This window comes from Oncorhynchus masou, chromosome 11 (genome assembly GCF_036934945.1).
Source record: "Oncorhynchus masou masou isolate Uvic2021 chromosome 11, UVic_Omas_1.1, whole genome shotgun sequence".
NCBI classification, from domain to species: domain Eukaryota; kingdom Metazoa; phylum Chordata; class Actinopteri; order Salmoniformes; family Salmonidae; genus Oncorhynchus; species Oncorhynchus masou.
The window spans coordinates 10,711,619-10,727,414 of NC_088222.1; the positions used below are offsets into that span (position 1 = coordinate 10,711,619).

Genomic DNA, 15,796 nt, shown 5'->3' on the forward strand with positions numbered 1-15,796 from the left:
TCTGCAGAGAAGAATGGGAGAAACTCCCCAAATACAGGTGTGCTAAGCCTGAAGACTTGAGGCTGTAATCGTTGCCAAAGGTGCTTCAAAGTACTGATTAAAGGGTCTGAATACTTATGTAAATGTGATATTTCAGTTCTTACTTTGTCATTATGGGGTACTGTGTGTAGATTGATGAGGGGAGAAAAAAAAACAATTTAATCAATTTTAGAATAAGACTAACGTAACAATGTGGGTGAAGTCAAGGGGTCTGAATACTTTTGAGTGCAATTTACATTCAAGTAATTTGTAAAAATGTCACGTTGAGAAAAGTAACCACCATGAATGTATCTGATGTTAAAGAAGCTTTCACTGAAAAACACTAGGTTATATTGGCTAATAGCTCTCCGTGTGATTGCAGGTGATGTAAAGCCTTAGCAAGTGAGTTCCTTCAATAAAGAAATGAATGCTCAGAGGCTGCACTAAAATCTAACAATACAGCTCCGACTATCTTGTTATGCATTTCTTTTAGCCAATCATCTGAAGTCGGAGTCAGTGCAGTACAAGTTCTCTACTGTATATGAATGCTGAAAGTCAGTTCTCTGAAAAACAGCCTTGTATTTGGTCTATTTCTCTCTCTCCAGTTTACTAAAAACAGGCAGCAAACTGAATGGGTGGCTGTTTGAGCCAGCAAAGGGTGCTTAACTATTTTTAGGCAGTGGAATGACTAGCTTCCTTCTATACCTGTGGACACACTCCTTTAAGCAACGGTGAACGAAAGCGCACAGAGGTGGCAACATCTCTTTTAAGTGTTTTTGACATGGATATTATCAACTATTAGATTTGCAATCGCTATTGACAAGGCTGGTCAAGTTACTAATGCAGGTATCAAGTCAAAGGAGGTCCAGTCATCTGTAAGTCAAACTGACATCTTCAGGAATGAACAGGAGAAATAAACACTAAAACCAAGACTTTATTTCAGAACTGTAAGAAAAGCGTGACAACAGAAGTTACAATGTTGCTTTAGTACTTTGTTGTTGCAGCTGAAACAAAAAAAAATGTTCAACACATAAACAACGTATTCTGAGATGGGCCTTCACAGGCTGCGGACTTGATGGTCGACTCAATCCTCACAGTTTATGGCCAAACAAATGTCCTAATTTGTTTTTTTCCCCCTGATTCCTTCTAAACGCTCTGGAGAAGATTCTAGGTCACTCCCTTCAAACTTCTCATTTGAGTTTTGAAAATTAAAAAAGACATGGAATTGAGGAAAGACAAATTGACAAAGAAACAATGTAATCACTTTCCAGATTACTTCTAGAAGACCCAACAAACCAACCAGTCTCCAGCCTAATGCTTCTGCTTCCTCTGTCGTTTGAAAGCCTTGTGTTTGTTCTTCTTCACTACTTTAGCTGCAGGAGCCTCCAGCTCAATGTGGACTGGCCTCTCCTCAGCCGGCGTGGCAAACACGTCATCTGTCACATCCCTGGTCACCGCCTCCTTGTTCTCCGTCCTCTTCAGCTTCTGGAGCTCCTTGACCATCTGTTTCTCCCTCAGCCTGGAGGCCGTGGCCATGCGGATCACACGCCGGTGCTAAGGGGAGATAGAGACAACAATGAATTACTCTGGGACAGTGATTAGTTATGGTCTTCCTAGTCTCAATATAAGTGATCAGATGCCCGGTGCTGTGGGGAGGGGAGACAAAACAACAACGAACCAATCTGATCTAGAAAAATGTAACCATGATAATTCAAAACTGCCCCATCACCAACCGTACACGGTTTAACTAAGCGATCACAGTCACCAGTACTGTTGGGGAGGGGAGACAGCTTTAGTTCATTGTTGCTCTATACCTACTGAAGATAAAGGTTTGATCTACCAGTGATGTAGGGTGGGAAGTCCACTAGCAATCAAATGAAATATTACCGTGTTCGGAGACTCGAAGTGTGGGTTCTCGAAGAGTGTGGGGCCACCGAAGCTCCCCTGGAATATTTTGATGAGGTTCAGGACGAAGCGAGGTCCAATTTCTACCATCGATGCATCTTCCTCAATGATCTGTGGGACACAGAAATAAGTCAAAACACATGTTGCGTTAATAATTTTGGCCATTCGAGAACATTACTTCTAAATCAGGGAGTGTTACAACACGCCGTTCGAAATGATCAGAGAATATATTATATTCCACATACATTGACCACATACTGTATAATGGAAAGGGGAGCAAGTTAGTTAAACTCACCTGATAGTTTCTGAACCATATCCTGTTGTCTGTTATGGTGAACGTGAAGACATGGTCCACAAAGGGCTGGCTCCTGGGGTGGTACTGGGGAGTTGAAAAAGTCTACAAAAGAAACAACACAAAAACTCACTTCTGAACTGATCACAACGTCACAAGAAAAGCTAAACAACTAATAATGGTTCTCGCATTGTAATTTTTGGGACCAAATATTTCTGCTGCAGCGATAATGAAACTAACCTGGATAAAGAGCTCCTTCAGCAGTGCATAATGAGGCTCCGTGTCAAATTGCTGTTGGGTTGAAAATAAATAGAAACACGAATTCATTAAACAGTATCTCCATACATCTTGATGGTGAGGCTCATATGAAGTTAGTTTCAAGAGTATTCCGTTACACTATGGGGGTGGTGTCCCAGACTCCGATTAGGATATTCTCAATGTATTTTGCATTTTAATCCAGGACTAGGCATAAATCTGTGTCCGGGAATCGTGTTGCCGTTGACCCGAAACCGCAATACTCACAGGATCAAACGACAGCAGTGGTCTGGATCCCTTCAGACAGTTCCCTGTCATTTTGAGTTCGGCGAGTGTGTGGACTACAGGAAGAGTAAAAAGAGTGAATGATGATGAAGCTGTAGCCCATGGTCATTATTCTATTCCATCATAGTCATTCTTATCCAGAGCAATTAGGGTTGAAGTGCCTTGATCAAGGACAGAGATTTTTCATCTGGTCAACTCAGGGATTTCTGCCGCTATTTGATACCAACAGCAGTTTAACCACGGTTACTTGATTGAGACAATTTTTTTAAAATTTTATTTTACCTTTATTTAACTAGGCAAGTCAGTTAAGAACAAATTCTTATTTTCAATGACTGCCTAGGAACAGTGGGCAGAATGACAGATTTGTACCTTGTCAGCTCGGGATTTGAACTTGCAACCTTTCGGTTACTAGTCCAACTCTCCAACCACTAGGCTACCCTGCCGCCCCAAATGCAAAACGTAGTCTATTCATGTCATTTCACACACAAACTCAGGCAATGACACTCACCATTCTGAACCAAGAACTTTGCAGATGGTCCGTGCGGAACATTTGCAACCCTATACAAAAAGAAAGTGACTGAAATCATTAAATTTTAAAAAAGGGGACATTTCCATAGACATGTCAAGTGACAGGAAGCCACGTCAGGGGACAGGAATAGAATACTTGTGTGTGTTTGGCGGAGAGGATTTGATGTTAACTTTGACACTCACCACATATAGAGATCCTGCTTCTTCTTTGCTTCAAAGAATAAGCATTTGTTGCAGTTCTTGATTTCACACACCTCGTTTATGACGAAGAGTTTGTCCTTTCTGTCCATTTTTGTGTCTGTAAGAGTAAGGTCAAGTCTCCTGAGTTATACCCAACTACATACAGTGATCAATATCACTAAATCACTGAAATAAGAAAATACAAACATGTAAAAAGGAACAAACTGAACCCGTATTTGGGCAGAGGAGGAGATTAATATATGTAGTATTCTGTAGCCCAGTTAGCTACCATTCATTTACCCATTAAACAGCTCTGCAAGCATCATGCCAAAATATGTTCTTTACTCACCAAATACAGAGTTTGGCAGAGCAACTGTCGTCATGCCCTGGTATGCAAATTCCTAAATAGGTCTTAATAATGATAAAAAGTACAAGCAAACCGAAAACATTAAGTCTGGATAGAATCTAGCGTTTCTGACCAAGTCCGCACGCACCAAATCCACCTCGTCGACACCTCCAATAAAAATCACACACAGGTTGGCTAAGCCTTTGATCATGACTCAGTTCCATTACACACAAGTCATTGAGTCTGAACATTCAACACACATTACACTAAAATACACCTTTCTAGGGTTAGTGTTACCACACATCCATATGGCCATGTTACAGAACATGTCTACGGAAGGGACCATCTGTGCTAATTTAGCTATCTAGCATTTGTGAAATTATTTGTTATTTGAAAGTAAAGGGCTTTGTGTTTCAACAACCGTAACGCAATTTTGAATCGATTCACGTTTAGATGGAGTATTTGGCTGCCAGAGCCAGTCTACCTCTGAAGATATTATATAAAGAAGGTCCTTGGACCATAAGGTGTGAAGGTAGGCTCCTTAAGAGTACATCTCAGGCAAAGATCAGATGATCCAGCAGTAGTGTCCCAAAAGATCATTAATTTTATCATCTACAACAGTGGATGAACGTCATACCAAACCCATTGTTTCAGACGTACTGCACACAAGGCAATACTATTTCATGTAAGTATATTAAGTAGACAACATAGTCTACGTTTTCAGTGGTCTTCCCGAAGAAGTGGTCAAAAACAATTCATTGATTATTTCCAAACAATATGTGTTTTCGGATACTTACAAATGTTTTATTTAGATATTTTTTTCCGAAGTATACCGCACAAAAATATAAACTCTACATGTTAAGTGCTGGTCGCATATTTGAGCTGAAATAAAAGATCCCTGTTGGTCAGCATTTCTCCTTTGCCAAAATAACGAATCCAACTGACAGGTGTGGAATATCAAGAAGCTGATTAAACAGTGTGATCATTACACAGGTGCACCTTGTGCTGGGGACAATAAAAGGCAAATAAAATGTGCAGTTGTGTCACACAATGGCACAGATGTCTCAAGTTGAGGAAGTATGTAATTGGTATGCTGACTGCAGGAATGCCTCCCCCCCAAGAGGTGTTGCCAGATAATTTAATGTTCATTGCTGTACCATAAGCAGCCTCCAATGTTGTTTTAGAGTATTTGGAAGTATGTCCAACCAGCCTCACAACCTCAGACCACATGTAACCACACCAGCCCAGGACCTCCACATCCGGCTTCTTCACCTGTGGGATCGTCTCAAACCAGCCACCTGGACAGCTGATGAAACTGACGACTATTTCTGTCTGTAATAAAGACCTTTTGTTTGGGGGGGGATTCTGATTGGCTGAGCATGGCTCCCCAGTGTGTGGTTCTTGCACCTAAGTAGATGGGCCTATGCCCTCCCAGGCCCACCAATGGTTCCATCCCTTCCCAGTCACGTAAAATCCATAGATTAAGGCCTAATGAATGTATTTCAATTGACTGATTTCCTTATATAAAATGTAACTCAGTAAAACCATTGGAATTGTTGCGTTTATATTTTTGTTCAGTATACATACCATGTGTTACCGGAGTCCATTTTGTTTGTTGCTCAGCGAAACTCCATATTTGATAAGTAATGAACGTATTTTGACATTATAATGCTTGCGATGTCTAATGGGAAAAATGTATTGTAGCAAACTAGGCTAGAGAAGAGACTCGTGATATCCATCGTCTCCTCTGCCCACATACTGGTACAGGAACAAACCTGCTTTCGTGTGTGGCATCATTGTCCTGAGGTCCTGCATCAAATGTCGTGTTCTGAAGTTGATGCCCCTTGAAGAGAATACAAGAACTCGCTCTTTGTTTCTCCACTTACCCTGGAAATCAAAATCCAATTCATCAACACATTGTTTCATAGACGATCGCTACAATCATGTAACACTACTCCATGTTGTTATGCTGTTTTTATACAAGACAAATATGTAACGATTAGCTTAACTTTCCAAGTCAACGAAGTGGCTAGCAATTTCATGTTTGACACACTTACCATTGACACGGGTGCTGGGACGGTGATTTCTTTGTTCTGCTCCATCTCTGTAGTTTGGGGTTTATTTCCATTTTCTACTAATTTCACTTTCTTTGCTTTTCCACCTGGACCCTTTCCTCCACGTTTTCTCTTGAGCGCCGACATTTTGATTTCTGACACGCAGGCTCAGAACGGTAAGAACAGAGCGAGGACAACACACGTGAGAGCAGGACAAACATAAAACAGACGCCACCTGGCGCCGCGGAGTTGTATTGCGAGAACAAACAAGATGCTGCTTGTCGAAAGTGGTAGTGCCAGTTTTACATTGGTATCTAAAGTGGTAGCGCCAGTTTTACATTGGTATCTAAAGTGGTAGCGCCAGTTTTACATTGGAATCTAAAGTGGTAGCGCCAGTTTTACATTGGAAGCTAAAGTGGTAGCGCCAGTTTTACATTGGAAGCTAAAGTGGTAGCGCCAGTTTTACAGTGGTAGCATCAGTTTTAAATTTGTCAATACTAATGTTCAAATCTTTATCAAAAGTAAAGGAATATTTTGATTATATAAATATTGTTTCAAGTTCCTTGTAAACTTCCAAACAATGGGAGAGCAGCAGTAATTCACAGAAAGCAAACCAAAAAAACAAATTGAGAAAAACTATTAGCAATTAATCATTTTCACTTTAAAATGAACATGTACCAGAGCCAACACTATTTACAAATAACACAGTCAAAAGAATACAATCCAAATAACACAGTCAAGGAATATAATCCAAATAACGGGCAAGTTTGGCTTTAGAATAACATCTAAAACATTTGAGTCTCGTATTCTTGTACAACAATATTCCTATTCTCCCTACTCCTCTTCCACTTCCTCATCCGGACAGCAGTAGTATTCAACGAAGCAGATCTGTCCATCATCATTCCTGACCAAGTACTGCAAAGACAGGAACCCTCTGCTGTCTGTCCTCACCGAGACCTTACAGGATAGAGCCAGGGCCTTGGTGGACGGCTTCAGGAGAGACATCTTGTACCTGACAAAAAGCACATCAGCAAAGTGACAATCCAGTAAGCATGTTCTTCAAAACCATAATTATGAAAGCCATACCCTCAAAGAGTGGCCAACCAGCAAAAACACAATTTAGTAAATTAATTCCATGTTCACGTGCACATTTTTGGATTTCTAGGAAATGCAGGAATCTGTAGTGCCACACTTCCCAAATATCCAAATACATGATGATAATACAGTATATAGAAGATTAATGTACCTGTTAGTCTGAGTCTTTGTGCACTGAAACAGCTCCATCATGTCAGAATCTTTTGGGTAATCATAATGGGCATTCCCAGAATTCCCAAAGGTAGACAACCTAAACATGAAAACAGATAAAGAGAAGAAAGGTTAACAATGGCAAGGTTATACTCTGCGACCATCATCCTGTAGCTGCAATGACCTCAGTACAACCAGCAAACTTGTCAAGAGTATCCAGCCTTTTGGTGGAATGGCCAAAAGGTTTTGGACGGACTGCAACAGAGACTACAGTTAAGAGTCCTTAATTCGCTACAATACAATGCCATTTTGAGATTTCCTCATTTAAAAAACACACAACACAGTATTAGTATTGCACCTAAAGTATGGCTGACTGGGAGACATGGTGATCTGCAGGACCTCACTGGTCATGTCCAGCTCAGAGAAGGCCTCCTTCAGACTCTCCGACTGCAGGATGACTTTATTAGTCACATTGGTGCTGCAGAACTCAAAGTCTATGGGCTCCTCTGGCTCCTGGGTGTTGATCTTACACACAGTCACCACACCACCCTCCTCTAGGAACAGGGTCAGGGGGTAGCCATATCCGTTGTAGCACATCCGCAAGGCAGTGGCCACTCCTTCAACAAAAAGTAGACAAGATGTGTTAGTTACTCCCAGTAGCTTTAATCATGTTTTTAGGTTCACATTTTAGAATGAAAGGTGTGGCTGTGACTCTCTCCTAGAATAAAAAGCTGATGATTTTATTAAGGTTCAAATAATGGTGTTTTGACCTGCAAAGTCTTCATCAGATTGTTTTGTAAATCACCCAGGAGAGATCTGAAAGGATATCAAGAAGACAGTCTTCTTCATTACCTGGTACTGTGCTTCCCCCGAAGATGGTGAGACAGTCCAGAAGAACGGTCAGATTGACCTGAAACCCCACTGAGTCCTCTCTGATGGTAAACTCCTGGAAGATCTCAGCCTGGAAAAGAATGACAACATTACCAAGACATGACAACACAGCCCATCTAATGGTTAATGACTCAGAATTAGTGTATGTTGATATTCCTGCACTAACCTGAATAAAGGCATTGGCTTGCAGACATTTAGAGTCCTCCACAGTGACTTTCAACCCGTTTGGTGTGGCATTAAAAATTGCATGATCTTTGAAGGTGATAGCTTTCAAGATGTTGGACAGATTCCGGACATTGTCCAGACTAGCGACAAGGACGTAGTTGTCACCTTCAGTCTGAGACTGAGTAGACAAGGGCATTTTCGATCTGAAATAAACAAAATCAACAACAATAAAAGCATGAAACCAAACTACAGTAGCTAGCTAGATTATTGAGATCAAGAACAGCTAAAGTTAACATAGCCAGTCTAGCGGTCAGCCCACTTCAGCCGGCTAACGTTACGATAAATCGGATCTGCCAGCGTTAACTTTATATAACCAGTAACGCTGTGTCACACTCACACAATTGTCACTCGTTTTAGAAGATTAATCTTGATGTATCAAAGTCTGTTGACGTTTTTGAAGAATCGCGCCATCTAAGATTTCTTAACAATACTTTACTTCCGGGTGTTCTTCTTCGGTGGTGCATGCCCTGTCTCAAAGCCAATTGCAATATAATTTAACGATTTCGCCCTTCTGTTTGGAGGTGTTTAAACACCTTAGTTTTCCAGACAGTACCTTGTCCATTATTGAGGTGTCTACACACTAAAAAAAAAACCACATCGCAGCCAGCCACGACCGGGAGACCCAGCGGGTTTTTCCCGGCTGGGATGCCCATGTCCCATCGCGCTCTAGCGACTCCTTCTGGCGGGCAGGGAAGCTGACCTTAGCCATCTAACTGTACAACGTTTCCTCTAAAACATTGGTGCGCCTGGCTTCCGGGTTATTATTTTATTTAACCTTTATTTAACTAGGCAAGTCAGTTATTAAGAACAAATTCTTATTTACGACCTCCTAGCAATGACGGTTAAGCAATCAGCGTGTCAAGCGATGGGACAAGACTTGTTACTACCAATTTAGATCAATTAAATTGTCGAGAAAAATGGGTAAAAAATACAAAAATAATGATAATAATACGTTAAAATACTACTTAAGTAGTTTTCTTGGGTATCTATACTTTACTATTGATATTTTTGACAAATTTTACCTTTACTCCACTACAATCCTAAAGAAAATAAATGTACTTTTTACTCCATACATTTTCGATGACACCCACAATTACTCGTTACATTTCGAAAGTTTAGCAGGCCAGGAAATTTGTCAAATTTACGCACTTTTCAAGAGAACATTCCTGGTCATGCCTACTGCCCCTAATCTGACGGACTCACTAAACACAAATTCTTCGTTGGTAAAATATTGTGTAAATGTTGGTGTGTCTCTGGCTACCCGTAATTCAGAAATTAACAAATACAATCGTTCGGTCTGGTTTTCTTAATATAAGGAATGTGAAATTATTTATACTTTTGATAAAGTATATTTACAACCAAATACTTTTACTCATTTACATTTACATTTAAGTCATTTAGCAGACGCTCTTATACTCAAGTAGTATTTTACTGGGTGACTTTCACTTGAGTAGTTTTCTATTAAGGTATATTAAGGTATCTTTACAGTGGACTCGAAAAACAATTGGGTACTTTTTCCACCAGGGAGTATAATTTTGCATTACACAAAATACGACACTGACATAATCAGAGTTGTTGTAGGGTTGGCTAGATATTCCCGTAATCTGCCACTAGATGGCCAAGTGTTACTGCTGATCGATATTTTGAATGTAGCAGGTGTTCACGACTAGGGTGAAAGTCCGTTTCTGCTCTGTTGCCAATTCCCAATGGCATGACGATACTGAGTTGGCTGGAGAGCAGAAACAGACCGACAACTGGCTATCAATAATCTCACCTAAAGGGTAGCTAGCCTTCTAATTATTATTACACTGGGTGACTATGCATCTGTTACATTGTCTTTGCCATATCACTGCAGACGCCAGGCTGTAAACCGGAGTGTGGAGACAGACCTCTAACTCAGACAAGTACATGGGGGCCAAGCCTACCAGTAGGTGCTGCTTAATAATTCAACCAGAGAATCTGTTCCTGTGGAGTATTGCTGCTTTGATGTCATCATGATAGAAAGTATTTGGATTCGAAATGGATGTCTGAGCGCAGCTGTTGTGAAGTTTCACTGTGACTCTCTCCTTTATAGCCTAAATGTCACAAAGACCTGACACTGATATGAACCACAGACATATCTGAACTACATTCAAACCACTGAAATATCAAATGTCTGAACTGTTCTTCACTGCCCTCAAATGTGGCCAATGAAGAACACAGTATGATAGACAATAAGGCAACATCAAGTTCCACTGTCAAGTTCCCTTTAATACAATTTTCTTCTCCCACATTGTCATATGATTAACACATGGAATTAAACATTTCAGTGACAAGAGTTTAACTGACCACATAATGACAGAGAATACATGTGTCGGCAAAAATACAGGAATCTGAATCTTTAATAGGCTACAACTGCATTTATTCAGCAATCTGAACCTATTGAAAGGCACTATGGAGTGGAGAGTGGAGTTGAGGTTACATTTGTGTCTACATCTTTGTACTGACACAATTTACTCATCTCTAGTTACTCTGGCAAAGCACTGGTAATGATATTATGTACTGTAATGGCATAACAAAGAGATCAACTCTAATTTGGATTGAGAAATCAATGTGGATATATTCTAGTCAAGACATACCGGTAAAATAATCTAAATAAAACAAAACAAACCTTATATTCCCATACTTTAAAACTTATCTAAAAACAATCTCATCTGTAACAGCTGCCCACTGTGAAAGACAGATGGACACTGCTACCACAGTAGAGAAAGAAAGTGCAAACTTCAAAGGTAGACTGTCGATCACTGGAGATATCAGACACTGTGGAGATATCAGACACTGTGGAGACATCAGACACTGTGGAGACATCAGACACTGTGGAGACATCAGACACTGTGGAGACATCAGACACTGTGGAGACATCAGACACTGTGGAGACATCAGACACTGTGGAGACATCAGACACTGTGGAGACATCAGACACTGTGGAGACATCAGACACTGTGGAGATATCAGACACTGTGGAGATATCAGACACTGCATGCCACCACTCAGTCACAGAGAATCTTCTGCTTTCACTGGGAATGCAGAGTAGACCCTCCCAAGAGCAAAGTCAACTGATCTGCCCAGTCCCCAGTCAGTCAATAAGGGGGAGACTAAGGCCTATGCTAAAGCCTGTATGAAGGGCCTGTAACATTATAGAATATCTTTGATGCACCACAACAGGTGAACACTGCAGAACCGAAGCCGGAGGTTGAAGCCTTGCGTCAGGCGTCGAACGGCGAGAATAGTACCATGTCTCGTCATGACTTGGCATTTTTGGACCAAGGTCAGGTAGGGTCACCTGGGCTGAAGCCTGTCTTAGGAGCCAATAACAGTGGAGCTCAGGTGACCTCAGAGAGCACCTTGACCCTCACAGCTTTCCTATAGGAGGAGAGATACATACTGTAGAGAATGCAGATCGGTAATACCGTACACATTACCTTCTGCCCCTAGGAAGCTACAACAGGTGGAGGAAAAGGGACACTAAAATAAAGTGTTTAAAATGTCATCAATCCCACATTTTAGGTAAGTTATTATGAAAGACAAACAGCACTTCAAAATGGTTTAGACTTAGATGTTACTCCCAGTCAGTAAACCCTAGCCAGGTAGTAATGTAATCATTGTTTTGAACACAACCCTTAGACCAAGGTTCCCCAACTCCTTCTTTGTCTACTGTAGTAGAAGTGTCTACTGGAGTAGAAGTGTTTACTGTAGTAGAAATCCATCATTTCAAACCTACGTTTGTATACGATCACGTATGAGTGGGAATACCTTGCAACAGATTTCCAAAATTAAAATCACTTGGAGTTGGTGCAATCAATTTGCTGGTGTTTTCAACGTGATCGTATACAAATGTAGGTTTGAAATTGTATTTTTTGGGGTATTTTTTGTAAGATTTTATTTTTTGCAAAGAATTCAAAACACACATACAAACGACATTACACAAACATGAACGATATCACACCTGCCCTGACCCACATGCCTGCCCCCCCCCGCAATCGCTCTCCGCCACATGGCCTCAAACTGCCTTCGCCCACGCACTTTTAACATCTAGATGATAAAGCATTTGACCCTGTGCCAACGACAGAGGATTGGTTGATTTCCAGTTAAGTAGACACTTTTTGAAGATGTTGAATGATACCTTTCTCGTCAATCCAGTCGAGTATCTCACTGCACCCTCATGTGCCATGTCTTGAAATATGCAGCCATTCAGAATAAAAGTACATTTACATTGTAATGATTGGTTTCGACAAATATATCGGTTTGGGCTTCTTGAGATCAAATTTGCAGTCTACAAATGATCTGTAATTATGTTCTGACCCCCTGAACATCCACTCAATAAAACTATTGTCCCGCAGCTGAATCTAGTTGATGATCCTTGCCCGAGACACGTACAAGGTTGAACCAGGAAACTAACCACATTTTTGTGCCGTTTTAAATAGTTAACTATTTTTGAACCGTGTAGAAGTATGGGACATTCACTTATTGATTCACTGGAATTCATCACCTCTGCAGTGCTCTCAGATATTAGATAAGGAGAGCACATCAAACCACTCCCCCTCGGCCCTGGCCCTAAACAGACACGCAGAGCCATCAAAACTTGGTATGCAAAGTGAAAAAGCATGCGTGAGTTCAGGGTGGCTTCTAAATCATGTGCGTTAGGAAATCTTCCATGCACACACTCAGGCAGCGTTATGAAACTTTCATCAAATGTATTTAACATTATTGAAAAAGTTACTCATTTTAAATTGCACTGCAGTTTGACACACACAAAACACACCCCAATCTAAGTTCACTACTTCCCCAATGATTTGGTGCTTAGTGAATAGAAAACCTACCCATGCTCTTTTCCACCTCTTTAGCAGTTTGTCGTGTTCTGAGAGGGCACTCCTCCATTGGCTCATATCTCTGGATGGAATACTGTCTTCATCTGTTCATCAGAAACAAAAGTTACTGTATTTGACACTGTTACTGTTTCAGTACGTTTTCTTCCGTTTGGTGCCTAATGAGCATGATAACTGATATTACAGTAGTCAATTGTCAAATACAGTAAGTTTTAAACTGATATTACAGTAGGCAATACTGTAATATCAGTTGAAAACTTACTGTATTTGACAATTGACTATTGTAATATCAGTTATCATGCTCATTAGGCACCAAACGGAATGAAAACGTACTGAAAAAGTTAAATAATAATTAACACCATTTTCCGTTGTATGCCCTAATGAACACAACCCTGGTAATGTAAGAGTGTTTGCCTGGGGCGTATTCATTATGCAGATTCTGTTGCAAAAAAATGTCTTAAACGGAAGCGCATGTAACAAAAACGGGGGAGGGACCTACCTGAATTTTTCCAATAGAAACTCAATTTGTTTTGTTGCAAAATGCAACGTTTAGCTAATGATTACACCCCTGTCCTTGTTAATAAGATTTGCGTTGCCATTGATTTTCTAGAACCTACTGCATCATTTGACAAGGACTCATTCATAGAATTCGTTCAACATGCAGGCAGGAGCTTATGGAGAGAGAAGGGAGCAATATAAAGGTGTAGCTATAGCGGCCATCTATGATCACTACCTCTACTGAGGATGTTGAGGTCCACTTTAGATGTGTCATTTCCTGCGCTGGACGCAGCGACACATTGGTAGCTGGAGTCCTTGACCAGGGCCCTCTCTCTCACCCAGCTGCTCACCAGCACCTCTCCATGGGAGTCCCCCCGGACCAAGGGGTGGCGGTACTCTGTGATGGGCGTCTCCAGGTGGACCCCGTTCACCTGCCAGTGAATTTGGAGATCACTGGGACCTGAGGGACATAATGGGACTTCATATGGACTTTGGGATGGAGAGCGTCTATTGTGAACATGCTTTTTAGTCCAGGGCTTCATCTCTGTCCAGGAAACCGGCCCTGTTTCTCCAGCTAAGCTCCTTAGCCACTTCATAAAGAGCAACGCTATAGTACTGACATACTATTCTGATTCACAGTGTTTCAGCCCAAACTGGGAGGAAGCAGATCAATTAAATTCTGCTATACTGAAGGTTTGATTTCCGTAAACCAGGTGTGTGCTTTGGCACATTAAAATTGCTGTCGAGGAACGTCAATTCTAAGCACTCACACCAAACAAACTCCTTGGTTCGCGATCATAGAAATACCAGACAGATCTGATTCTAACAGATCCTCAGCACAGAAAGGACTTATCATTCTGCAGTTTTCAGATTCTAATATGGGAGCATATATTAGCATGAACCACTTCATTCTAAATACTGCCTAGGATCAAGTGTGCAGATTTGAGTCCAAATAGATGTACTCCTGTTGTGCGTTAGCATATTTTAAACATTCAATCGTGATTGAGGGGAAACTTAATTTGATTTGTGGTGAGGTGAATGACTTGTGCAATGTTCTCCGATGGCCTTTTCATTCTTTTTCAAAAGATCACATTCAGTCAATTCGTTTTTCAATGTATGCAATTTTAATCTTTCAAAAAAGGTCATAAAGACTAAAACTTTAATAAATCAGAAGCTTGTCTTCCTACATTTCCTGTCCGTGTGTATAAAAGTAACCTAGTTAGCTTGGTTTGCACATGTTAGCATTATGACAGTTAAACCAGTAGGCTAAACGTTCAAAACATTTGAAATCAGGATGTATTAAAACCCCCCATACGAACAGTAGCCCCAGAATGCCTATGGATATACAAACATCTTCAAAAAGTATATTCCATATATACACAAATATATACACTGTACAGGCACAAGTTCTAGTTTTAGATAGTATTGAAACTCAGTAATTGACACAGAGCTTAAAAAGTACCAAAACAGTCTTTTGTTCTTATAAAGACCTCTCGCCTCGTTTCAAATTAAATATCTGTCTCAGATTTCCCAATAACACAATATACAAAATGGTGCAAGTTTATATTAAAAAAAAAAAAAAATGGAACTAAAACCTTTGAGACAACTTGCTCAATCAAATACATATTTCAGTGAGCTGATCTACTGTACCTTAACACAAAAACATCTAACTTTTCATCACATTATTGTACCGTCACCTATAAAATTTAAAAGGGGTCAGAATAACGCATGGCTCAAGGAACACACTTGTTTTGAGGATGTGAACACATCCCAGGTTAGGGTAGAAAGGTAGGTAGGTATGTAGGGGGTTGGTTGATGTGTGTCTGAAGGGAGAAGGCCACATGCAAGGTGTGGAGTGTGAGAGAGAGACACACACACATAGGTCACAACAGGCACCACTCACCCAAGGCCAGACAGAAGAGCAGGAAGGCCTCCTGAGCCTGAACCCCCCAAGCCTGGTCTTGGAGGGATGGGGGCAGCAGGCACACCCCTAACCCCTCAGAGGAGGAAGGAGGGAGAGAGGGACTACTTCCCGAGCTTGACAGGGATGAGGAAGTGTCAACAGGAGAGAGAGGAGGAACAGCAGAGGAGGCGGCTGTGAGGGAGAGAGGGAGGAGGTGGGGAGAGCCGAAGGAGAGAAAGGAGAGTTCTCTAAGGACAACAGCCAGGCAGTAAGAGAAATGTGTGAAACAGACAGACACAGGAGGGG

General features: G+C 41.0%; 3 protein-coding genes across 4 annotated transcripts in view; all 3 read right to left on the bottom strand.

Annotated features, from left to right (window-relative positions):
* Positions 1 to 934: 934 nt before the first annotated feature.
* bxdc2 (brix domain containing 2) lies at positions 935 to 6,036 on the bottom strand. The gene is made up of 9 exons (XM_064977367.1): positions 5,867 to 6,036; positions 5,585 to 5,696; positions 3,467 to 3,581; positions 3,264 to 3,313; positions 2,738 to 2,811; positions 2,456 to 2,506; positions 2,219 to 2,320; positions 1,906 to 2,034; positions 935 to 1,572 (listed from the first exon to the last, which is right to left on the bottom strand). The coding sequence occupies exons 1-9, from the start codon at positions 6,008 to 6,010 to the stop codon at positions 1,330 to 1,332; spliced, it is 1,020 nt and encodes a 339-aa protein (XP_064833439.1). The 5' UTR covers positions 6,011 to 6,036; the 3' UTR covers positions 935 to 1,329.
* Positions 6,037 to 6,502: 466 nt separating this feature from the next.
* rad1 (RAD1 homolog (S. pombe)) lies at positions 6,503 to 8,897 on the bottom strand. The gene is made up of 6 exons (XM_064977111.1): positions 8,562 to 8,897; positions 8,166 to 8,367; positions 7,961 to 8,069; positions 7,467 to 7,725; positions 7,110 to 7,208; positions 6,503 to 6,875 (listed from the first exon to the last, which is right to left on the bottom strand). The coding sequence occupies exons 2-6, from the start codon at positions 8,358 to 8,360 to the stop codon at positions 6,698 to 6,700; spliced, it is 840 nt and encodes a 279-aa protein (XP_064833183.1). The 5' UTR covers positions 8,361 to 8,367; positions 8,562 to 8,897; the 3' UTR covers positions 6,503 to 6,697.
* Positions 8,898 to 10,442: 1,545 nt separating this feature from the next.
* Positions 10,443 to 15,796, bottom strand: part of sema4d (sema domain, immunoglobulin domain (Ig), transmembrane domain (TM) and short cytoplasmic domain, (semaphorin) 4D) — a 75,835-nt gene continuing 70,481 nt past the window's right edge. Inside the window, exons 17-20 of one of the 2 annotated variants that reach the window (XM_064977372.1) lie at positions 15,491 to 15,682; positions 13,823 to 14,047; positions 13,084 to 13,175; positions 10,443 to 11,626 (exon numbers count right to left, since the gene is read on the bottom strand). In XM_064977372.1, the coding sequence (XP_064833444.1) occupies positions 11,597 to 11,626; positions 13,084 to 13,175; positions 13,823 to 14,047; positions 15,491 to 15,682 (539 nt within the window). In that variant the 3' untranslated portion in view covers positions 10,443 to 11,596. The remainder of the gene's footprint in view (positions 11,627 to 13,083; positions 13,176 to 13,822; positions 14,048 to 15,490; positions 15,683 to 15,796) is intronic. The other variant, XM_064977373.1, reaches the window with a different exon arrangement.